This window comes from Globicephala melas, chromosome 9, assembly GCF_963455315.2.
Source record: "Globicephala melas chromosome 9, mGloMel1.2, whole genome shotgun sequence".
In the NCBI taxonomy this organism is placed as follows: domain Eukaryota; kingdom Metazoa; phylum Chordata; class Mammalia; order Artiodactyla; family Delphinidae; genus Globicephala; species Globicephala melas.
Genome location: NC_083322.1, coordinates 85,322,503 through 85,349,137, shown reverse-complemented (window position 1 = coordinate 85,349,137; position 26,635 = coordinate 85,322,503). Strand labels below are relative to the sequence as shown.

General features: G+C 37.0%; 2 protein-coding genes across 3 annotated transcripts in view; one reads left to right on the top strand and one right to left on the bottom strand.

The window, feature by feature from the left end:
- FBXL13 (F-box and leucine rich repeat protein 13) overlaps positions 1-24,759 on the top strand; it is a 185,484-nt gene extending 160,725 nt beyond the window's left edge. The window contains 6 exon segments of the mRNA XM_030834313.2: positions 3,497-3,537; positions 3,540-3,577; positions 15,018-15,049; positions 15,051-15,150; positions 20,079-20,242; positions 24,573-24,759. Coding sequence (XP_030690173.2) covers positions 3,497-3,537; positions 3,540-3,577; positions 15,018-15,049; positions 15,051-15,150; positions 20,079-20,242; positions 24,573-24,759 — 562 coding nt within the window.
- The window catches only part of FAM185A (family with sequence similarity 185 member A), a 150,241-nt gene that overhangs the window by 48,842 nt on the left and 74,764 nt on the right, over positions 1-26,635 (bottom strand). Inside the window, exon 8 of one of the 2 annotated variants that reach the window (XR_009565127.1) lies at positions 15,236-15,338. Coding sequence is in view for 1 of the 2 variants with exons in the window: in XM_060304782.1 (XP_060160765.1) it covers positions 15,310-15,338 (29 nt within the window). In the remaining variant the exon portion in view is untranslated. Of the gene's footprint in view, positions 1-15,145; positions 15,339-26,635 lie in introns of those variants that run through there. The other variant, XM_060304782.1, reaches the window with a different exon arrangement.

Sequence of the window (26,635 nt, the reverse complement as noted above, 5' to 3'; positions counted from 1 at the left end):
TATGTTTTATGTTTATGTTGGTGATATTCTAAGCCTGGAGTAGTATGACTCAGTCATATAGTAAGTACACACAGACACACATACCATTCCAACATTTGGTAACTCGTTCATTGCTGATGTCTATCTATATCACCTAAGCAATTCCAGATGTAAAATTGGGGGAAAAAAAGAATAGTTTTCAAAGGATTTGTTTGCTCCCAACTATCTGGTGTACATCTATCTGTTCCTGGCAGCATGTAGTGTTCCCACCCACTACTCCCAGTGACCCCAATCTGAACTATTTTCCAAACAACTCACACTTTCCAAATGAAGCCTTTGTTCATGCTGCTTCCTCAGTCTGAAACACTGTTCCTATTCCTTTGTCAAAATCTTACCCAGACTTTAAGGCTTAATTCAGATTCTTCTTCCTCTGTGAAAGTCTCTTCTAGACTGTCACCTATTCCTTCCAACTAAAAGCAATCACCCCCTGCCCTGTGATCTCTATACCTCTTTTGAAACACATCCTCATTCTTTTTGCATTATTGTCACTTATTCCCTAAAGAGGGAAAGTTTTGTTTAACAATGTTGCATAGGATAAAATCCACATTCCAGAATAATGTACGAGGCTCTCATGGCTTGGTGCCTGCTTCCTTTTGAGTCTTAAGTCTTGACACTCCCTTCAATGGACCAGAGCTACAATATAAGCCAATTTTTCACTAGGGACGCCTGGACCCCTAAGATCCAGGTCTCTCAATTCCATGGCCTATGAAGGAGCAAGGCGCTCCCCAGGATTCCTATGAATTCCTAAGGCTTCGCATTCTCATACAACCTGTAATGCTAGTGACTTCTCCAGGCTACCACACCATCTGCTTTCCTTTGCATTTTACCTGATTACAAAATTTAGCCCCTTCTAAATTTTGGGAAAATAAACCAGAACCTTTCCTGCAAAGCATTCGTGAGTTTGGCTGACTTTTGAGGGAGATGAAGGAGGATTTACATTTTCATGATGCTACAACTTCCCTGAAAATTTAAGTACCCACCTGCTCTTTGCCTCACTGAGGCCCAGTCACTCCATCTGGTTGGCTCCTCTTTGCTTCTTTCTTAGTCTTGTCCTCCCACCTTCCTCTTTTTATCCCTCCCAGAAGTAAAAGCTTGGCACAGCCAACCCCCAGGACTTTCCCCCCCAAGCACTTAACAAGGTATTAAACAAAACAAAAACAAAACCCTGCAGTTTATTCCTTAACAGAAATTCTTAGATCAGCTTTTCAGATATTTTAAAAATCCATGTAAATCTAATCATGCCATGCTACATAGTTCCATATACATGCCATACTATTTCATACCTCAATGCTTTTGCACATTCTGTTCCTTCAGCCTGGAGTGTCCTTCCCTTTGTAGCTTTCTTGGCAATTTACACTTCCCCACTCATGACTCTCCTCCATGCAGTCTTCTCTAATCCAAAGTAGTGCCCTCATCTTTCCTCTTTGGTTCGACCACCGTGCACAGTATTTACCTTCCACAGGGTTGTAATGATCTAGTGTACATGTCTGTCTTTAATGCCAGACTATGGGATCCTTGACAGTAAACACTGCACCTCATTGACCTTTATACTCCCAGCTTCTATCCCAGAGCCTGAACAATATAATACATGCTAAATAAATATTTATCGAATGATGAATTAAGAATGAATGAATTTTACCTAGACCTGAGATTTAAGACTTTCTAAGGTATAAAGAAAGACTGTAAAATGCTGGAACCATCACTTGCTTCACCTTCTAATTTGGAGTATTTATAAGCTTCACAATGCCAAGGCATCTTATTATCTGTCCTTTTAATTATAGCCATCCTAGTAGGTATGTAGTATTTAGTATCTCACTGTGGTTTTGATTTGTATTTACTTAATGGCTAATGATATTTAATTAATTAAATTTTGAGGCCATACATTTTAATGAACAACCATAGTGATGAAATGTGGCACTCCATTTTAATACTAATTAATATTTTAAAATAATTTTGAACAAAATGGTAAAGATATTATAGTCTGTTAAATGTCATACTTAACAAGTATACTTCATTACAGCTCATCTTTAAAAAATTCTAACATGGCTACATAGACATAAAAAAAAAGTGAAAACTTCAGAGAAACTATTCAGAGATAGTTTCATAAGACAAAGTCCACATCGAATAATAAAACATCTTTAGCTATTATCAAGTACAGGGCAAAGGGAAAAACTTTGCATCTCTTACTTGATATTTTTGTTCAAACCATTTAGTTTCTGTTGGGGTAGTATCTAAACTCCAATTCTTCTAACATGAATAAAACAGCATCCACATCTGGAACCCAGACCACGTGTGATGGCTTCACAGGGTTTGCCCATTCTTTGTTTTGAAATAAGGAGACAGAAAACATAATGTGCTCCTAGCAAAAGAATCCACATTTGCAATAAAATTAAAAGTATAAATGGAGTGATTTTATTTTTGTGTGGTATACAGGACTGTTAAATGAGTTTAGAAATTGCAATTTAAACAGTGACTTCAATGAAGCAGAACTTCAAGCACTTTCCTCCTTGATCTGGCTTTTGTTTTTGAAAAATGAAAGGGCCTAATATGTACATCAGTGAAAAAAGCGGGATATAATATTTGCAGGACCCATTTTCAATTACGATCCAAATGTGGTTTTTACGATCAATAAAATGTAAACCAGTCCTGCAAATAAAATGTAAAAAGGACAAATCATATACCATTTCTGGCATTTTCCCTGCCAGCCAGCTCCGGGACCATAGAATGAGGAAAATGGTCTAGGAAGCATATCTAACAGAAATAGAAAAGTAATATGATCCTGAATGCAAAACAGGAGGATGGCATCTATAATGCACATTAGTCAGTTCCTTATCTGAATGTTGTGCCAGTTTAGGGCAGGAGGGTACGGAGAAATGGGCCAGCAAAACCACACATAAAAAAATGAAGGGCTAAAAGTACAATCTGTATTTTTTTAAATAAAAAGAAGCAAAGCTTTTAGCCTAAAAAAGAAGTGAGCTACTGATGAATGATTATCTGTCTATACGCCTTTATATAAAGATATTTCTTCTCCCTCCAAGCAGTTAAACATAATAAAATGAGCTAAAGATTTTCAGATGTTTAGGCTAGGCATAAAAAAGAATTTATTGATAAATAGATTCATTAGCCACATGAAGTGTCTTCAAAACAAAGCTGTAAGCTTAGGGGTCTTTAAGGTTTCTTTATATTGGTTCATATAACATTTACCTGGAAACAGAAGGCAAGATAAGAAGTTTCCTGCCTCTGGGATTTCTAACACTTTTTGTAAAACATTAGGGACAACCTGAAAATTTTATTTAACAATGCTGTCTAACCAAAGTGATTTTATGATTTGTTAAGTGTAAAGAAATAGAAGACAGAAGCTAAATTTTTTTTAGTTTGCATAATTGTTATCTCATTGGAAATATACCTTCCATACTAAATTATAATCATCAAATAATCTTTATATTAAACATTTTTTGGGTTTGATGACACTTTCCAGGCATAAAAAATTAAAGGAACTTTATCTGAGTGTGATAAAATCACTGATATTGGAATTCAGGTAAGATAATTACAGTTCTTCGTTAAAGAATTAAGATTGAAAATTAAGCACAAATCAAATAATCTTTGTAGGTCACAACAGAAAAAAGAAGTGGATTGGAACTGTAACAATACATATGTGATCCTGGTTGAGCCAAGATTAACATCTGCCAATAGTCAGGTCTCCACAGCCCAAGGTGACTGAGAGGTTTGCTTTCCCATTTTTCTTGTCTACTCTCTCCCTTCCAGATGTCAGACTTACAGGATAACTAGGGATAGGTTGACATTTTACTTGTAGAATGATGAACTGCAATGTGGTAAAAGTCTCATATAATGGAAGTGTTCTGTAGATAATCTGTGTTATATCATCTAACCATAAAAACTGGGGGACTCTGAAAACCTATACCAGGTACTTAACAATTAGGGACTTAAGTTACTCAAACATAGCTGGTAGCATAGTACCAGGATAGAAAGCATGAGATAAGTAACTGGATAGAATAAATGATTATGTGCTCAAATGGTACTTTAAGAACTCATGAGAAGTATATTTCCTAGACCTGGTGTTGAGTGATATATAGGAAGTCATAAAGTAGCTATTGTGAGTAAGCCACATGTAATGTTTATCACAACATTAAGCAACTCAATTTGCTGTTAAAAGAAGAAAAGTTGCAATCATATGTCACACATGTATTGAACTAGGGCAAAATCTGGTTACTTATTAGTAAAATAATGGAAGATAACATTCTTAAAGGGAACTAATAATCTAGGAATGCGGAAACTGTTAAATGCATCAGAAACTCCATTTAAAGTATCCTGAGAGTTCAAAACCCCAAGCATTTATGAAAATCTGGGGCTAAACTCAGAAAAATTTTTTTTAAACAGAAACCCTTATTGAGATAAAAGGATTTATCTCACATATGGAAAGATACTGCAAATGATGGCTGAAAAGTCCACCAGAGCATGGCAGACTTGAAGTTAAGCTCTCTTCCATGAATTTGAAATGGACTTTGCAAGTCCTAACATTACTAATAGGAGAGTGTTAAAATATTATATGAACTGGTGGGCTATAGAGAGGGACAGGCCAAACGGTGCTCTAGACTTTAGCATAGAATTCTAGTGTTCTGAAGCTCAAGGAATCTTAGAACCATTTAAACCACTCTGTTATTTTACAAGTGAGGAAACTAAGGCCCAGAGGGCTTAAATGATTAGTCCAAAGTCCTATGCCATCTCAGCAAACTAATCTAACTCATCTAGTTTTACAGAAACGAAGAGTAGAAGTGGAGAACTGCTGTTCTAAATGGTTGATTGGCAACATGACAGTGGGAAAAACTGTTTTCAAATGATTTTTGCTGTATTTCACTGCATCTGGACAATGTAATGGTACTTAAGAGGAAAATGTAACACCATTAGGGAGTCTCCTTTTAGAGGTATTAGTGTCAAGCAATGTCAATTTCCCCCAGTTTCAGACCCTGGTTCCAAAGGTTCTAGCAGGTTCCTAAGAAATCTACCTAGTAGTACATTCAATTGTATAAAGAGTTAAAAAGAACAAACACTATCTTTCAAAACAAAGATCCCAGAGAGGACTAACAACTTGCATATAGGACAAGATTGTAACTCTACAATAACAAAAGGGGTTATAATGCATGTAACCCACTAGAAGAAAAAGCCAAGAGGTTCCTGTAAGGCTAAACCATGGTTTACCTACTGCAGTTCATTTAAGGATTAAACATGCATTTACATAAAACTTTATCCATGAATATGATCTAGTCGGGCTTTCAAAAGGTCTTTGACAAAGTGATAGAATAAAGTTTATTAAAATAAAACGGTTAAGTGTTAACATTTCTAATACTGGGTTATATTTCTTATATGGTGATCAGTCACATTTGATCAACAACTACAAATCATTCAGAAGTATTGAAACCTACCATGGTGATGACATACATGGCCTCTTAATATCTATCACTTATTAATTTTAAAATGCTTCTTTGGATGAGACAGAGGGCTGACCAAAGTCTGAGGCTACATATCAGGAAGCCACTGCTTTCTGCCATTTATCTTTGAGTCTACAGGTTCCAGGCCTTTTTATTTTCATTCTTTGGAGCCTGAAAAATCATACTATTTTTAGGTGCTCTGAGATCTTAGATGAAAGCGTTTACCCATATGCTAACTATATGATCATACAGCTGAGTTTGGCCTAGCTCTAAAAAATGTAACCTTTTAAAAATTGGTATGTATTGATTTTCAGTGCCCTAAAAGAAAATAAAACAGGGGGAATACAAGCACATGGAAATACAGAATTATTTAATTATTAGTTGCATAAGATCAGCTGTTCTATTCAAGTTCATGAAAAAAATTTTTTCTCTTTCTCATCATCCCTCTTTTTCTCCTCCCTGCTTTTGGAGTGTGTGTGTGTGTGTGTGTGTGTGTGTGTGTGTGTGTGTGTGTGTGCACTCGAGTGTTGTGGCATTTAACCTCCTTTTACCTCTTCCAAGGATCCAAGGTTCACACTTCTGGGCATGTGGTAATCCTTCTCCTCCTTCCCTCCTCCAGCCCAATTATTAAGTTCCAAAAGAGATGAAACAAAGAAGGGGGAGGAGAAAGTGACACATGAGCCAATTTCACAATTCCTTATCTGGATTTACAAGAGAGGGGGAAGAGAATAAACTAAGGTGGTTAAACTGAGATGTTTAGGTTATCCTAAATTTATCAGGAAATTTTTTCTTATTACTTTAGAAGCTAACTATAGGAGATTTTCTTTTTAGCTTAAAACATTGAAAACTACATAATGAATTAATGAGAAAAAGGAGGAGATGAGCATTTTTACCCTGATTTGGTTCTGCACAAATCATGAACATTACAGGAATAAAAAATTACCTCATTTTAGTTTTACTGGAAACCACAGCACATGCAGTTTGAGTGTCTGGAGCCTCAGATGTATTGACTTTTTAGAATCTGGTTTTAATTACTTTCCCCAACTTTAGTTTTGTTCTGAGAACTTTAGACATTCAGCGATCATGTTAAACTAAAATTATTTGGTGCTCTTGAAAGACACATTTATTTTGGAAGCAATGTTTGATACAGTCATAATTGACCATTTCTTAAGAAAACTTTTCCTTGAGCATTTTGCAAATTTAAATAACAGACTGTCAAGTTTGGCAAAAAATTGGTCTAACTGGGATGTTACAATACAAATAAATTGGAAGCTCTGTCTTATTAAGTTGTTTGGATAGAACCAAAGGAATAAATAAAATTATTTACTCCAGTTGCTTTTTACATTCCCTTAATCTAGTTTTTATTTCTCATTCCCTTTTTTGGGGAATGAAGTATGCTATAAATACATTAATGCAATATCCATACATATGAATGTGCATATTTTTCTTTATGCAGGTTATTTGAGAGTGAAAACCTTGGAGATTGACCAAAATTATTTATTATTTCAGTTTTCATATGTTGAGGTAGTTAAGAAACAGCACTAAAGACGAGAAAATCAGGTTTAGTTATGTCTCACCACAAGGACTTACACATGTATGTACGCACTGAAAACATGCCTCTGTGTGTTTACATGTAAGTATGTATGTAAATGTATACCTATGTGTAGTGTATGTGTGCAAATTAAATATTTACAAGTTTTAGCATGTTAGATTACATATATTTACATGTAAATACATGTAAGTATATACCTAACTGTCTAGCACGTGTGTGCTAAATTAAATATATGTACACATCTTAGTGGTTGTTAGACTACATGAATATGTCAATGTGTGTGGATATTTATTATGCCCAAATTGTGTATAGAGATGTTATAAGATTATTTATTTCTGGGCTAACACCAAATAAATGATGGTCAATATTCAAGACAAATAAAATTAGTTTGTTAAAGAATTACCTTTTTGTTTATACTTTAACTTTAAAAATTAAATATCTATGTACATTTACATAGATATTTACATTTACAAGGCTCTTTTTCCTACGGTAAGGAAATTCAGAATATGCTCTTAGAAGAAATAACTTTTTTTTTACAAACAAAAAAATTTTATTGAAGTACAGTTGAATTATAATGTTGTATGAATTTCTGTTTCACAGCAAAATGACAGTGATAAATTTATATATACATTCTTTTTCTTTTCTTTTTTTCTTTTAACATCCTTATTGGGGTATAACTGCTTTACAATGTTGTGTTAGTTTCTGCTGTATAACAAAGTGAATAAGCTATACATATACATATATTCCCATAATCCCTCCCTCTTGCATCTCCTTCCCACCCTCCCTATGCCACCCCTCTAGGTGGTCACAAAGCACCAAGCTGATCTCCCTGTGCTATGTAGCTGCTTCCCAATAGCTACCTATTTTACATTTGGTAGTGTATATATGTAATGTTTATATGTCAGTGCTACTCTCTCACTTCGTCCCATCTTACACTTCTTCCTCCGCTTGTCCTCAAGTCCATCCTCTACGTCTGCGTCTTTATTCCTGTCCTGCCCCTAGGTTCTTCAGAACCATTTTTTTTTCTTTTTAGATTCCATATATATGTGTTAGCATATGATATTTGTTTCTCTCTTTCAGACTTACTTCACTCTGTATGACAGAATCTAGGTCTATCCACCTCACTAAAAATAACTCAATTTCATTTCTTTTTATGGCTGAGTAATATCCCATTGTATATATGTGCCACATCTTCTTTACCCATTCTTCTGTCAATGGACACTTAGGTTACTTCCATGTCCTGGCTATTATAAACAGAGCTGCAATAAACATTGTGGTACATGTCTCTTTTTGAATTATGGTTTTCTCAGGGTATATGCCCAGTAGTGGGATTGCTGGGTCATAAGTAGTTCTATTTTTAGTTTTTCAAGGAACCTCCATACTGTTCTCCATAGTGGCTGTATCAATTTACATTCCCACCAACAGTGTAAGAGGGTTCCCTTTCCCCACACCCTCTCCAGCATTTACTGTTTGTAGATTTTTTGATGATGGTCATTCTGACCAGTGTGAGGTGATACCTCATTGTAGTTTTGATTTGCATTTCTCTAATGATTAGTGATGTTGAGCATCCTTTCATGTGTTTGTTGGCAATCTGTATATCTTCTTTGGAGAAAAGTCTATTTACATCTTCTGCCCATTTTTGGATTGGGTTCTTTTTTCTGATATTGATCTGCATGAGCTGCTTGTATATTTTGGAGATGAATCCTTTGTCAGTTGCTTCATTTGCAAATATTTTCTCCCATTCTGAGGGTTGTCTTTTCGTCTTGTTTATGGTTTCCTTTGCTGTGCAAAAGCTTTTAAGTTTCATTAGGTCCCATCTGTTTATTTTTGTTTTTATTTCCATCTCTCTAGGAGGTGGGTCAAAAAGGATCTTGCTGTGATTTATGTCATAGAGTGTTCCACCTGTGTTTTCCTCTAAGAGTTTTATAGTGTCTGGCCTTACATTTAGGTCTTTAATCCAGTTTGAGCTTATTTTTCTGTATGGTGTTAGGAAGTGTTCTAATTTCATCCTTTTACATGTAGCTGTCCAGTTTTCCCAGCACCACTTATTGAAGAGACTGTCTTTTCTCCATTGTATATTCTTGCCTCCTTTATCAAAGATAAGGTGAACATAGATGCGTGGGTTTATCTCTGGGGTTTCTATCCTGTTCCGTTGATCTATATTTCTGTTTTTGTGCCAGTAACATACTGTCTTGATTACTGTAGCTTTGTAGTATAGTCTGAAGTCAGGAAGCCTGATTCCTCCAGCTCCGTTTTTCTTTCTCAAGATCGATTTGGCTATTCAGGGTCTTTTGTATCTCCATACAAATTATGAAATTTTTCTGTGAAAAATGCCATTGGTACTTTGATAGGGATTGCATTGAATCTGTAGATTACTTAGGGTAGTACAGTCATTTTCACAATGTTGATTCTTCCAATCCAAGAACATAGTATATCTCTCCATCTGTCTGTATCACCTTTAATTTCTTTCATCAGAGTCTTATAGTTTTCTGCATACAGGTCTTTTGTCTCCTTAGGTAAGTTTATTCCTAGGTATTTTATTCTTTTTGTTGAAGTGGTAAATGCGAGTGTTTCCTTTATTTCTCTTTCAGATTTTTCATCATTAGTGTATAGGAATGCAAGAGATTTCTGTGAATTAATTTTGTATCCTGCTACTTTACTAAATTCATTATTTAGCTCTAGTAGTTTTCTGGTAGCATCTTTAGGATTCTCCATGTATAGTATCATGTCATCTGCAAACAGTGACAGTTTTACTTCTTCTTTTCCCATTTGTATTCCTTTTATTTTTTTGTCTTCGCTGATTGCTGTGGCCAAAACTTCCAAAACTATGTTGAATAATAGTGGTGAGAGTGTCTTGTTCCTGATCTTAGAGGAAATGGTTTCAGTTTTTCACCATTAAGAACGATGTTGGCTGTGGGTTTGTCATATATGGCCTTTATTATGTTGAGGTAAGTTCCCTCTATGCCTACTTTCTGGACGTTTTTTTTTTTATCATAAACGGTGTTGAATTTTATCGAAAGCTTTTTCTGCATCTATTGAGATGATCATATGGGTTTTATCCTTCAATTTGTTAACATGGTGTATCACATTGATTGATTTGCGTGTATTGAAGAATCCTTGCATCCCTGGGATAAACCCCACTTGATCATGGTATATGATCCTTTTATGTGCTGTTGGATTCTGTTTGCTAGTATTTTGTTGAGGATTTTTGCATCTACGTTCATCAGTGATATTGGTCTGTAGTTTTCTCTCTTTGTGACATCTTTGTCTGGTTTTGATATCAGGGTGATGGTGGCCTCATAGAATGAGTTTGGGAGTGTTCCTCCCTCTCCTATATTTTGGAAGAGTTTGAGAAGGACAGGTATTAGCTCTTCTCTAAATGTTTGATAGAATTCACCTGTGAAGCCATCTGGCCCTGGGCTTTTGTTTGTTGGAAGATTTTTAATCACAGTTTCAATTTCAGTGCTTGTGATTGGTCTGTTTATATTTTCTATTTCTTCCTGGCTTAGTCTCAGAAGGTTGTGCTTTTCTAAGAATTTGTCCATTTCTTCCAGGTTGTCCATTTTATTGGCCTATAGTTGTTTGTAGTAATCTCTCATGATTCTTTGTATTTCTGCAGTGTCAGTTGTTACTTCTCCTTTTTCATTTCTAATTCTATTGATTTGAGTCTTCTCCAAGACCCAAGAAAAATCTTGATGAGTCTGGCTAATGGTTTATAAATTTTGTTTATCTTCTCAAAGAACCAGCTTTTGGTTTATTGATCTTTGCTATTGTTTCCTTCATTTCTTTTTCATTTATTGTTGATCTAATCTTTATGATTTCTTTCCATCTGCTAACTCTGGGGTTTTTTGGTTCTTCCTTCTCTAATTGCTTTAGGTGTAAGGTTTGGTTATTTACATGAGATGTTTCTTGTTTTTTTTTTTTTCCCCAGTACACGGGCCTCTCACTACTGTGGCCTCTCCCGTTGCAGAGCACAGGCTCCGGACGCATAGGCTCAGCGGCCATGGCTCACACGCCCAGCCACTCCGCGGCATGTGGGATCTTCCCGGACTGGGGTACGAACCCGTGTCCCCTGCATCGGCAGGCGGACTCTCAACCACTACGTCACCAGGGAAGCCCTGTTTCTTGTTTCTTGAGGTAGGATTGTATTGCTATAAACTTCCTTCTTAGAACTTCTTTTGCTGCATCCCATAGGTTTTGGGTCGTCGTGTTTTCATTGTCATTGGTTTCTACGTATTTTTTGATTTCCTCTTTGATTTCTTCAGTGATCTCGTGGTTATTTAGTAGTGTATTGTTTAGCCTCCATATGTTTATATTTTTTACAGTTTTTTTTCCTGTAATTGATATTTAGTCTCATAATGTTGTGGTCAGAAAGGATATTTGAGATACTGTAGTTATGAATTCAGTTTATAACTTAGAATTGTGGAAGTTGTATTTCAGCCTTTGAAGCAGCACAAAATAGTCTTCATTATAGAAAATAGTTCTTGGTAGCACAAGATTTTTCTGTAATTATCAATAGGAAACCCCACCCCACCCCCAAACAGAAGTTGGTAGCAGGATTAATCAGAATGTAATGAGGCAAATAGTCAAGAGATGGTGTTATGAGTATGCACCATGAGGTGAGCTTTTTTGAGACTGGGAGCTGCCACCTGTCGAGGTGGTTTAAATCAGGATTTTGGCAGAAGCACATTACTGTGACAGTCAGTAAATGTTAGTGAAAATCAGTCTCTTCTACATACCCAACTTAGGAATGCAGTCATTAAGCCCCCATACTGTGACTCAGCTCATAAGATACAGAGAAGAAATTATTTAACTCACTAAGCGATTTGGAAGTTGTCTTCAAGATTGTTAACCCACAGCAAAATTGGTTGATACATGGGATGGAAGTCAAAATCGGTAATTTTTAATTTTCTCTCCATTTTCACTATAAAAGCTTAAGAATCTCAGTCTAACATTTTCTGAGAAAAGAAAATCAACAGCATTGATATATGTGTGATTTTGTAACACTGTAGCCAGAAGAGCATATAATAATCTTATCAGTAGGGGGGAAATGGAATTTCATGAATGATTATGTTGAAAAATGCCTGCAGACTTAAGTACTTAATACGACTTACATGTCTCTAAAGGAAAATATGAATTATAAAAGAGGAAAAGTTCTGACTTATTTCTCAGATCTGCACTGATTTATGCCAAGCATAATGCCTTGGACTCATCTTTGTGCCTCAGATTTTCCATGAGTGAGAATGCTACCATGAATGTATCATAGACCTTGTAATAATTTTTATAAGTTATTCTTAATTTAAAACCTCTGAGAAAGTTTAACTTCAAAGAATATCAGAGCTTTAAAAAAAGGCTTAAAGCAGAAGTGATTCAAGCAGTCCAAGATATTGACAGATGCTACTGAAAAGGGTTTGCAGACACCAAGAGCCTTGAATCTCCCTTTGAAGCTTGTTTCATCTTTCAATAAACTATTCTTATTGTTTAAAATATTCCTTCTTGCTTTACATTTTCTCTGGTTCCTTGAACTCTAACCATTCTCTAAGCAGAAAACAATGTTATCCTACCCCTTGCAACATAAGAATTCCTGTATTCTTAAAACAATTCTTTATATCCTTGAAGATACCCATAAAGGGTTGAGCAAGCAACTAGTATTTATTGAGAACTTACTGTATTCTAAATATGATGCTTGTGAAAGGGGTATAAAAAGCTAGCAGGGTTCCAGACAGTACCTCTGAGAGACTTATTGCATTCTAATTGAAAAACTTGTTGAATCTGAGCTGAGCTTCAAGACTACCAGTTCCAATCCTTTAAAGCTAGATTTCCCTCTGCACCACACTAGTTGTGCCCTCTATGCTTGATTATCTCCAATGACAGGGACCTCAATGTTTCCTGAAAAACTGCTCCTTCCAATTTTTGACATCACTTAGTTGCTAGAGGAAACAAATCTCCATATAAATTTAGCCACAAAACAGGAATGAGTGAAGTACTGTAAGTGCTGAATCAGCTGAAAAAGACAAGTTCTGTATGAGGTCAAAGGAAAGAGGAATCACTGTTGGTTGCTGTGGTCAGAAAAAGATGATTTAGGGTAAAATAACCAATATCTTTTAGTTTTCTCCAAAGTACAATACAAATGTGCATCTTTATTATTACTGTTATCATATGCAAATCCCCATAACAGTTAACATTTACTGAGTGCTTACTACATGCCAAGCATGTTATACTGTCTCTCAAGTAACACTGTATATACAATTTTATAGCTAGCTAGAGAATCTACTTTGTTCTAGGAACTATATCAGGTACATATATTATTTCATATAATCTGCACAACTAAACTTTGATATGGGTGTTATCATTTGCATTTTACCCGAAGAGACGTTGTGGCTCAGCGAGTTTCAGTAACCCATAGTGGCAGAGCAAGGCTTCTAAACCCACTATATCTGATGCCACTGTCCTAGTCTTATCTACTGTGCTAAACTGCCCCTCCAGGAAACTTTCCCTCTTCTATTAACTTATTAAAGAAAACAGGTGGCTGACTAGTTCTTTCCAGTCTTCCTTAGGGCTAAAATAAGGGGAAATTGGCATACTCAATGAGAGGGAAGCCCACTGGTAGTTTTACCTCTGGAGTCATCCTAATGGCCATTACTGATCCAACAGCCCAGGTCCTTCCCTCAGGTCTGAGAGGAAAATGTCTGATAGACATCCATTTTTACATATAAATAAGGAATGCCTTAATCCTCTAGGATTACTAAAATTTAACACTTGTAACTAAAAATGGTAAACTATCATATACCGAAGTCTCTAATTTAGTACTCTAAGAATTTGAGCTGCTTCACAATGAGGCTAAACCTTTAGAGTGACTGAGCACACGTTGATAGTTGTAATTCTTGTAATTTGAGGGATGGACTTTTCTTACTAGTATTAAGGTTATCTTGAATTGGTCATGGTTTCCAATTTCTACTCATCTTAAGATATTTTTGTTTCTTTCTTTGTTTTTTTTTTTGCGGTACGTGGGCCTCTCACTGCTGTGGCCTCTCCCATTGTGGAGCGCAGGCTCAGTGGCCATGGCTCACAGGCCCAGCCGCTCCGCGGCATCTGGGATCTTCCCAGACTGGGGCACGAACCCATGTCCCCTGCATCGGCAGGCGGACTCTCAACAACTGCGCCACCAGGGAAGCCCGACTTAAGATATTTTTACAGTTACTGTTAGTTTACTTCTGCAGATCATTTTGTTCTTGTATAACTGCTGAACTATAAAATTTGACCATTATTTCCTCATGGATTCTTCTTATCACTCAGGTTTTTTGTTTGTTTTTTGTTTTTACTGAAAAGTAGGAATGAAAATTAAGAACTCCTGAGATAAAGGGAAGAACTTCCATGATTTCCAGACCTTTTCTAGCCCTAAAAATTTCAGATGAACATTTTGGCATTTCAGAACAATGCTGGAGGGTAGATATTTTCCCTAATTTGAAGAAGAGGACACTGAGGTTCAGAAAGATTGAGTGACTTGCTAAGGTTTCAAAGCTAATAAGGTGGTAGAATGAAATTAAAACTCAGGTCAGCCTGGTTCCAAAGACTGTGCTTTTTCCATTATATTATACTGTCAACCCCAGAGTGTTTGCCTTCCAATTCTCATCTCCAGATTTCTTTTCCTCCACTCATTGGACTGAATATAACTCTAATAATTACTAACCACATGGGTAAAATTCCATTTGCGCTAACCTCAGGAAAACCAAATTCTGTTAGCAGGAATTTGATTATTACTGAACTGTTAACTGGTGTGTGAGTATCTTTTGTTATAAAGAAATTCTGGACATAATGGCTTTTGTTTGCAACAAAATGTAACACATCTATATTTCAGAAACTGAAATGCATATTAGGTAAATTGCTATGGGTAAGATGGCTATAGATGTACACAACATTTGAATAAAGACTAAGAAAAAGAAAAAGAAAAAAACCTTTAACTTTGGAATTTCTTGCAGGCATTCTGCAAAGGCTCACTGATCTTGGAACATGGATGTCTCTTACTGCCCCCAGCTGTCAGATGAGATTATTAAAGCACTGGCCATTTATTGTATTAATCTCACATCTCTCAGCATTGCTGGCTGTCCAAAGGTATGTGCAGGAGTCAGCTCAGACATATCAGATTGAAGTATTGCCAAAGAACCCAGGCAGGGTAGCAATTAGCAGTTGGACTCACCAGAGAACTTGTTTTCTTTGCCATGTCTGTGGTATTCATTAGAGTTCTCTTCTTTCCCCAAATTGGAAATAGCTTTATGATTTCATTTGTGTCAAAGTAGAATCTGCAAGAAGTTAAAGACAACTCTTATACAAATATAAAAATGTGTCAAATATTTAATTCAATGAGAGAACCAGCAAAATGGTAAAGTCAATTCATAGAGCATTTGATCAAACTGGGTATTTATATAGGAACTAAAGAAAGAATGTTGGAATATAATTGTTAGGTTAAATCCAAAATTGGTTAATGTCCTACAAGGTAATAAATCCATAACCTTGGAGTTATAGTTTCTACCAGACAGAAATAATTTGCATCTCTCCTGGGCAAAAATATAACAGAGTTTGGGCCCTAATCAGTACTAAACAGTATGTCAAACAAAAGCATAATTCCTTATAGAATTTCTCAGTTGGACCTGTTAAAACAATGTTCCGGTAAGACAGTGAAAGGATATGCAATCATCTTTTGTCTTATTTTCAAGTGTTGGATAATTTTTCTTGACATCTTCTTTGAAAGGAATATATACTCATTGCAAAATCTTTGGACTACATATAAAAGTGTGAAGGACAAAGTAAAAATTCAAAGTCATACCACCAAACAGGACATAACCACTGTTGCATTTTATACTTATTCTTCTAGAATTCTTTTCTATGTACAGAGATTATAAATAGTTACAGGTTTGTGCTTTGTCTTGTTTTTTAAAGAACAGAATCATACTTTCTATAATACATTGTAACCTACTTTCTTTTCTCTTAATATACTATGCATATATCCCCATGTCAAGAAATAGAGATCTCTGGCTCTGGATTAATATGGCAGATTGAATATACACACATAATATTGTTCCCTCTTGAAACCCTACCAAAACTGCAGAAGAAGGGTGAGGGGCCACTTTGATAGGGAAAACAGTAGAGGAGACAAGAGCAACGAAATTTTGGAAACTTGAAAGTAGATGGACGAATTTAGCATACCAGAGATAGCTTTGAATCCTAAGACAACATAGAGAAAGCTGGGAAAAAAGTGGATTTACACCATAATCTTCAAACTTGGCAATACTGTGTACCTCTGGAACTAGCTTAAGACGGTGGCTAGAATAAGGAAGACTGGGTTAAACGTTCTTGAGAAGTAGACAGATCTCTAGATCTGCTCCTCTACTCCATACCTCTGGGCAACTGCCCCTCCCCACTCTCACCAGATTTGAGATGTATTTCCTACAGTCAGATTTCTCAGCCTTGGCGTTACTGATATTTTGGACAAGATCATTCTTTGTAGTGGGGGACTGTTCTGTGTACTGTAGGATGTTTAACAGCATCCTTGCCCTCTATCCACTATATGTCAGTAGCACCTAGCCCCCCACACCTCCAGTCATAACAATAAAAAATGTCTCCAGATATTGCTAAATGTCCTCTGGGAGGGGGGGACTGAAATCTCTCTACTATCTGCTCTCCAGATAATAAAACAGAAGGTTGCTGAGCTGGGAGACTCATGTATAATTGAGATCTTGGGTACAAAAATGAAAATGGGAATTAAGTGACTCAATGCTGAACGCAGAGACATTCAGCACTTTTCCAACAGAGCATTTAGAATATGAGTGCCAGATCTCTGCCTCCAGGCAGCAGATTGGAAGCCTCTTTTCTGGGGACTCTGACTAGCCCAACATGAAAGATTGAAAAATACTGACATATGTGGATTTTCCAACAAATAAGCCATCTAAACCATTGAAGTTTAATGTAGAGAAGGCCCATATCCTGCACTCAGACCTTCCAATCAGCTTTTAGCTCTCCACTATTAATCATGAGCAGACATCAAGGACATAAGAGACTAGACTTAAAAGAAAAGCCTCTAAAGTGGAAGATAAAGACCAAACCAAATTAACAGGAAAAACTCAGAGGAAGTAAAATACTCAGAGGGAAGAAAACTAAAAAAACTTTAAAAAAATCCTCAGAAATTGCAAGGTTATTAACAACCTTGTCCTCTTCTATTGTGCACACTGATGGGCTTCTGTTTACCAAAGCATCACCTGACATTTTAAGATGCCTTAATTCTAGCTAGTCTAAAAATTCAGCTTCTCAGTTGTTTAGTCTGGGTGGTGAGTAGACTAAGAAAGTGATGCTAGGAACTCCTGATTCCTCCATCATTAACTGTGCCACAATAAGGAAAAGGAGGCAGTGGTGGGAAAGACATGGTGAATCATGACATTAATCTGAAAAATTCACAGTAAAACTCTCTTTGTTCAATAGTGTACTTGTTTAGAACTAGGGAAACCAGATGCCTTTCTGGTCAACATCATCTGGTTCTAGAAGTGAGCTGGGTCAAGGAACTCAGGACACTAGCAGCACTGACCATGAACCCTCTGCAGCTTGAGCAGTCATGGCTCGCAGGGTCCTTGCTTCCACTGCACACGGACACATGGGTAACACATGGCTCACTGGGAACTGCCTTGGCTGTAAAGCAGGCACAGATGTCGATTGGGCTTTTAAGAGGCTCCACTAATAAGCGAGGAAGGTAGGAGAATGAGAAAAGGAAAGACTCCAATGAGAACAGGAATTGAGGCAGAGAATTTTTTGTTGTTTCGTTTCACTTTGGTTTGTTTTTTGGTAAGGAAAAACTGAGAGTTCCTTCTATAAATCGTGCGGTGGATATTGTCTTGCAGCCTAGAAACTAAGGAGGATATCACACAAGTAAGATATTATAAAATGAATCACTCTACACTGAAGATCTACGCTGAGAAAAAGGAAGGGGAGTAGTTATTTCAGAACCTCAATGTAAGGGAGGATTTAGCTTTACCATCTATGCAGGTGAAATGAGTATCCTGATTCAGAAGATGTAGTGACCTTAAGTTGGGCCAATGTGAACACTCCTCACAGCCTCAGAAATCATAAGGCTGTGGTCCTGTCTAATACATTTCAGTTCCATTGCTTCTGATGAGCCATGAAACACATTAGTGTCTGGCTCACCATTCCAGGCTAGGTTTCCCAAAAGCCCATGGGTCAATCTTGAATGGCCATCTTGTCCACCTCCTGGAAGGTCCCTTCAATCAGCTCGCCGCCAAGGTCAGTGAGTAGTACTGTGACCTCATCCCACCCAGCACTAAAATGAGAATAACATAATCTCTGCTCAGTAGGACTGAGATCAAGACCATGTATCTGGGAGTTACGAGCATGACCAGTCATCTCCACCTCCAGTTTCCAGCTCCCATAAGTCCCCAAAACATCACCTCAGTCACTGAACATTTGGGATTCTGATCTACAGGAAATGTTGGGCTCCTTTTCAGTTCCCCCGGTATCAATAAAACCTAGCACTCTGAGCTCTACCTATCCAGGATTTTTCCATCATCTCATTGTCTTTCCTTTTCTCTACAATTCTGAGGGTTAATCCCCACCCCCAGTGACATTAGATCTTCAGAGACCCACAAAGAATGGCAAAAATGTCTGAAGCATTTTTGTGAGAATCAGATGCAATGTTAAACCTTGGTTCTGAGCAAGTTCTGGAAACAGAGCATGCTTAGACAATGACATCTATTTTTCCAAACATAAAAAGTATACATTTCAAACTGAAGGGTTTTTCAGCATAATTCTCTCAATTTTATGTTAAAAACAAGAGCTTAGCCTCATGGCATGTTTTTTAGAATGTTCAAACATTTAAAATAAGAAATTAAATCCAGTTGGAAAAAAATTCCTTTGGGGAGAGTAATCTAGTTGATTTTGCAGCAAGTCCCAGTTCAGCTATAAATTCAAAAGCTAAACCTTGAGTAAGTGAAGTAATCCAAGAAGTGGAGTTGAATTACCTCTGCAGAACATCTGGGCAAACTCTCAAGATACTGGAACCCTGAGCAGAAATTCTCAGAGTGAGATTCATGCAGTCTCTGTGGCTTCTACTCTTCTCTCCCCTGCTGCCTACAAACATCTGTCTTACCTACTTGTCCCTTTCCAGAACCAATTACTCCATACACAAATCGTCAGAGATGTCCAGATCCCTTCTCACAGCAATCTGGTCCTGTCTGCAACAGGTTAACTTCAGTGGATATATATATTTTATAGTTTTGTAACATGTGATGTCATTAAACTTATGTTTCTCAAATTGATGATGCCTTACAGTGGATTTCAAGTTTAAAGTTAAATCCCATTACTGCAGCATTTCATAAACTGCTCATATTGGTGTGACAGGTATTACTAGGGAAATTTTGATGAAGTTTCCAATCCCAAACAGAAAACTCTAAAATGAAAATAATAGCAAGATCACAAATTCTATTAGTGCCACTTGAAACAGACATCTTACTGTTCTGGAAACAGACTTAAATCACTAACTTGAGTTATATAGGCTCATCACGTGACAAGCTAGTTAAAGAGAATCTACAATGGTTCTGATTCTACTTGTTATGGACTGAGTATTTATGTCCTTCCAAAATTTGTATGTTGAAACCCTCATCCCTGATGTGATAGTATTAGGAGGTGAGGCTTTGGGGGGCTAATTAGGTTTAGACCGAGGTCACAAGGGTAGAGCCCCCATGATGGAATTAGTGTCCTTAAAGAAGAGGAAGAAACTAGAGCTCACTCTCTGCCATGTGAGGCTACAGCAAGAAGGTAGCCATCTGCAAACCAGGAAGAGGGCCCTCACCAGACACTGAACCTGTGGGTAACTTGATCTTGGACTCTTCAGCCTCTAGAACTGTGAGAAATAAATGTATGCTATTTAAACCATCTAGTCTGTGGTATTTTGTTATAGCAGCCCAAACTGACCAATACACTACTCTTCCCTGGGATGGAGTTTGTTGGAATAATCAGAGTTACTTTGGCTGTGTGTTTAGATTACTGACTCAGCATTGGAGATGTTATCGGCAAAATGCCATTACCTGTACATTTTGGATGTTTCCGGTTGTATCCTGCTTACTGACCAAATGCTTGTGAAACTTCAGATGGGCTGCAAACAACTCCGGATCCTAAAGATGCTATACTGCAGACTTATTTCCAAGTAAGTATGTACCTGAATATGAAAAACTTTGAGAACTACTTTCTGAGAAAATAGAATATGTCACCACAGCATTCATAATACATAGTGGTTTTCAGAGTTAGGAAGGTTTCATTTTATTTTTTACCTAATTGAAGCCAATATTTTGGGCTGAACCAAGGGAAGCTCCCTCTAAAATAGTCTTTGTGGCTTCACATTCCTTTCCCAGTAGCCCTTCTACTCTTAGTACTTCCCCTTCTTTGACCATGCAGATGCTCAAGGCCTTAACTCTGCTCCTCATAGAATAATCACTAGCTCTTCCTCTACTCCTCTCTCAAAATATTTCCATTCAGTTAATCTCCTCTAGGGGTTAAGAAACGAATCAGACTAAACTAGCTCACAATTATGGACAAATTATTAACAGTTATCCTAAGAGCCCCATCTCTCCCAAAGCTATTTGTTTGACAGTTGTTATTTAACTAAGATCTAGAGCTCAGAGTAAGGTATTCTGATGACTGCTACAGGCCAACCTATTTACTCAATTTACAAAATGTTTCCAATGAAATAAGAGTTGGGTAAATAAGCAATCTATAAAGGTAGAAGGTATTAGGTGTCCACCCTGTGAGTTTTTAGATAGAAAGCAGTTATTTGCTCCATTGTTCATTTTTTTTTCCTACTGACTGAAAGTAAAAATGTGCAAGTATTTTAACTGACCTCTTGAAGTAACCTGTGGAGTGTTCAAATGAGAATTCCTGACCAATCCCTGAAGGTCAGGTTCTTTTCTGAAGGTTGGAAAAATGAATACTAAGAATTAATAGTATCAAGGTACAAAGTACATAAGGTGTTCTAAGCATGTAGACTTCACAGAAGAACTTTCTTAATTAAGCAGCCCGGGCATGAGCTGACCCATGAGACCTGGTCACTTGATGCCTGAGGAAGAAAATGATTTCTGATCTAAGGATGTGTATGCTAAAATGAAATGAAAAACAAAACAAAAACAAAACTATTACTTGTAAAATAGGCACTCTCACTGGGCCCAGGCTTGCCAGGGAGGAGGGCAGCCAACTGAAGCTGGATCAGAAAAAAGGGAGCAGGTTCTTAAAAATTTTTGGAGAGGAGTAGAGACTCAGCCCTTCTTGATAGGTCTGGAGACGACTGACATGGATATTATTAACTTCATTTAAAGTGTATACCATGAAATGAGGTCCTACGAGTCCCTGCTGACCCTGTCATATCGTTAAACAGCCAACTTTGGGCAAGATGACAGTAAATGAATTAATATATTACACAAAGGAGTTTAGCTTCTAATCTTTTGACTTTATTTTGCCGATCATTATTTTGGGGAGGTAATATTATTGAACTTCTAAAACGTAGGATTTTAAGTAGAATGAATGAAGACTTTCTAGCCAGGGCCTCTCTGATCCTAAACATGGTGAACGTAATCATGGTATGGGATGTTAAAGTGTAATAAATATGGTGCTTGGTCAAGAAGACCCAAGATATCTAGTAATTTCCAATTCCTGCCTTTGACTACTCACTCCTCTTGCAAGGTCCTTAGATAAAAATACGCAAAGAAAATAAAACAAGTAAGATTTTACTACTAGGGTTTGGCCCCCAAAACCCAATGCAAAACTCTAGTTAACTAACTGAATCTATGGAAAATTCCTTTACCTAATCCAGGACAGCCAAAAGGTCTATTTTGTTTTCTACCACCAAGCCTGCCTGTCCCTATGAGCAAGAAGCAGACAGAGACTTGGCCCTAATACCTAGAAGGGAGCTGGCTTGTCTGCCCATCTCATTGTCTAAAGAGGCCAAACCACTGTACTCTCCCTTATAGCTCCACTCCTGCTAAGATCCAGCAAGAAAGAGGCCTAGAATTCTCTGATTCTATCCTTGTCTAGCAATGGAGAAGGGCTATCCCCGCAGCAGGGTGGCTAGACTAGTTAGGCTCCAGGAGCATCTGTTCTTGACATCCTGCTTCTAGGAGAGGATGCTGTTTGTCAGTCAAGCCCAAGATACTTGGGCTTCAAAACTGATTAGAGAAGTGGTAAGGCCTGGCCACATTCTGCTGTTTGGGGTCAGCTCTAGAGACTGTAGAGCATCTTCTTCTCCACTTAGATCCATGGGATTCTTGGGTGGAACTGGAAGTGCTGCAGAGAATGTGGACCCTTCAAGACACAAGCTCATGATGACATCTAATCCCCTACCTATGTTCACTCTAAAAAAGCACAGTTGTTTGCTCTCGCTCCCTAAACAGCAAGAGCTTTGTTTTGTCTGGGTGAAATGGAACATTTGGTCGTTAGGATATAGGAGATTTTTCTTGGGAAGAGGTTCAATGACTTTGAATCACAAAGCAATGTATTCCCACACATCTGATTCCATTTGGACATAAAAGTATACAATGCAGCCCTTAAAGTCCAATTATAGCCCTCAGAAGAAACTGTTCTTTATACAAATTCCCCCATACTCAATGGAATCTGAAAACACTGCACCAGCTTTACAAATCAAAGAGGTCTGTTCAGCCCATCCTATCTGAACTAGGGGAGTAGCAAACTTTTGGTCAATGAGCAAATTGGCTGAAGCGCTTCCAGCATGAGATATGCTGTTATTCTACAACCCCAGAGCCTGAAGGGATCCCAGGAAGTGATTCCAGAAGTCCCATGTGGAGACATAATAAAGTCTCCTTTAATTCAAGGAGAAATAAGTAATAACTGAGATTATAAATTTGACGGGAAAATCTAGCTGTCTACATTTGAAGCAGTTGTATTCAACTAACCTTTCAATTTATGGACCTCTGTGGGGAAAGCAAGACAGGCAATGGAGATGAAGAAAAGCATAGTGGAAAAGAGGGAGAAAGACCCAAACAATAGTCTCCACAACCCAGGAGGGTCTGAATCACAAAGAGGCAGAAGAGCCATTAAGTCTATAATTAGCAAAGAGCAAAGGGACCTTTCTGATATTTTTGTGTCTGGAGTCGAAAACTTTAAACTTTAGAGAGATGAGTAGAGAAAGTCTAGGTGGTCTTCAGAGCCCCAAACAGCAGTATAGAGATTCCTTGAGGACCTTATTTAGCAGTTCCTGGCAGCATAAATTACTACCTAGGTACTCTAATATCTGTGTTGTTAGGAAATAAATCTCAGAGTTCTCCTCTCTAGCTCACGGAAAGGTCTTTGTGGTAAGGCCCTTGTAATTTGGACCTACTGAATTTTATTATTAATATGAACAAATAATATTACTTAACAATTATCACTGGCCATGTATGTGCTAAATCTTATTTTATGTTTATTATCTAATCCTCACAAATACCCTATTACCATAAAAATGAATAAGGAAACTGGTATAAGCAGCTTAAATAACATACCCAAAGTCATACAAATAAAAGACAGAGCCATACTTTGTACCTAGATCTTATCACTGTTATGCTGCTCTTTTATCTTTAGATTAGTGATTTTCAAGTTTTTTAAAGCTCTAACATTCAAGAGATTTGATCAATAAGGGGAGACAAGTACTGTTTGCCCAATTTACTTGCTGATGCATAAATAAGAGGCTGATTACAAGTAGTCTTCGATGTAGGCTCCAAATTCCCCTTTCTTTTAGCTTACTCAAGAAACTAGAAGGAAATGTGAGGGCAAGTGATGTTATTACAGGGATAACCTTGAATCCCCTTTAATTTATAAAAAACAAAAATCACTTACAAACTTCAAAATATCATTATTATTAACCATCTGATACTTTACAACTGTGTGGCATATCGTGTTTGAAAATCATTGTTCTATACTGATCCAAAGAAACCTCTCTCGCCAGGTTAAACGTGTAATGACTAACCACTGCAGTAGACGGCTTCAATTCCCAAATCATTTCCTACAAGTTCTTGGAGTCACTCAGGCCTAAGTACCTGAGCAGAAGGTACTCAAAGGATCCCACATGCACTTGAAGAAACTTAGAACACACAGTGAGTCCTAAGTAGACATTTTCTTTTCAAATTTCCCAGCTCCCATCTATACTAGAGCATTAAGCTATTAAAAGAGAGAGAGGGAGTTTGAGACAAACAGACAGACATGTTTCTGGCAGGAGCATTCAGTTTCTACATTTTCAAGTTTCCTGATACTTTTCATTTACTGTATCTGTTAATCTCTGAACTGGATGAACCAGAGAACTATTGAGCTACTTAAGCTTTGGGATCCTGATTATTAGCACAATTTACCCACACCCTCCCCATCAGGAAGGCAAGAGAGATGTGAAATGAATTCAAGTTGTGACAGTGAGTTCTTTAATTCCAAATGTGATCTAGTTTGAAAATTCTGCACTAGTGATTACTTCTGCAACTAGCTAATGCTCATCACTGTTATTACAGAGAAGCAGCTAACAGAATGTCATCTATAGTTCAGCAGCAGGAATATAATGCTACTGACCCTCCACTTTGGTTTGGCTATGACTGCGAAGGCAAGCCCCTTCCAGAGCAACAAGATATAACACAACTTAAAGATTCAGAATTGATGGCGGAAGAGTCAACATACAGTAGTGAAGAGGAAGCAGCATGACCTTCAACCTCAAGCAGGAAGAACAAAATATGTAGAACTTGGCAACTTCATTTCGTCCAAGTATTTTTACTAGCTGGATCTTAACTGTGTAAACAAACAGCAAATCATCTCCAGATTCTTATTCCAGCTACAAATGTTTCTAAATACATCTATAAGTTCTTCTGTCTAATAATCATGATTTTAAAAAGCCAAATCAAGCACTGCTACTACGTAAATTTTCCACTTAAATTTACCTTAATCAAACCAATAGTTTTGATGAGATTATCAAATTTAAGGTTACAGTTGTACGAAACAATCCTGAGAAATGTGATGTTATTGACAAGGAATTTAGAAGCTTCTCTTTAGAAAAGAAAGCAGAAGGCTATATAAATCAGAGTAAGAGTTTGAGTAAGGGCAATGACTTCAAGGATCTATATACATTTTACATATAGTAGTCAGTACATGTTTATCCCAGACTCCTAATTTATCTCTCCCCCTACCACCTTTCCCCTTTGGTAACCTAAGTTTGCTTTCTATGTCTGTGGGTCTATTTTTGTTTTGTAAATAAGTTCATTTGTATCTTTTGTTTTTTTAGATTCCATGTATAAGAGATGTCATATGATATTTGTCTTGGTCTAGCTTACTTCACTTAATGTGATAATCTCTAGGTTCATCCTTGTTGCTGCAAATGGTATTACTTCATTATTTTTAAGACTAATATTCCATTTTACACACACACACACACACACACACACACACACACCCCCCACATCTTCTTTCTCCATTCATCTGTTGATGGACACTTAGGTTGCTTCCATGTCTTGGCTATTGCAAATAGTGCTTCAATGAACATTGGGGTGCAAGTATCTTTTCGAATTATAGTTTTCTCTGGATATATGCCCAGGAGTGGGATTGCTGGATCATATGAAAGAAATTGAAGATGACACAAACAGATGGAAAGATATAACGTGTTCTTGAATTGAAAGAATCAATATTTTTTAAAATGACTATACTACCCAAAGCAATCTACAGATTCAGTGCAATCCCTATCAATTTACCAATGGCACTTTCCACAGAACTAGAACAAAAATAAATTTTTAATTTGTATGGAAACACAATAGATCCTGAATAGCCAAAGCAATCTTGAGAAAGAAAAACAGAGCGGGAGGAATGAGACTCTCTGACTTCAGACTATACTACAAAGCTACAGTAATCAAGAAAGTATGGTACTGGCACAAAAATAGAAATATAGGTCAATGGAAGAGAATCGAAAGCCCAGAAATAAACACACACACCTATGGTCAATTAATCTATGACAAAGGAGACAAGAAGATACAATGGAGAAAAGAGTCTCCTCAATAAGTGGTGCTGGGAAAACTGGACAGCTATATATAAAAGAAAGAAATAACATTCTCTAACACCATATACAAAAATAAACTCAAAGTAGATTAAAGATCTAAATGTAAGACCAAATACTATAAACCTCCTAGAGGAAAACACAGGCAGAACACTCTGACATAAATTGCAGAAATATCTTTTTGGATCCATCTCCTAGAGTAATGGAAATAAAATCAAAAATAAACAAATGGGACCTAATTACACTTAAAAGCTTTTGCACAGCAAAGGAAACCTTAAACAAAATGAAAAGACAACCTACAGAATGGGAGAAAATATTTGCAAATGATGCAACAGACAAGGGATTAATTTACAACATATACAAACAGCTCATATAGCTCAATATCAAAAAAAACCCAAACAACCCAATCCAAATACAGGCAGAAGATCTAAATAGACATTTCTCCAAAAAAAGACATACAGATGGCCAACAGGCACATGAAAAAATGCTCAACGTAACTAAATATTAGAGAAATGCAAATCAAAATTATAATGAGGTATT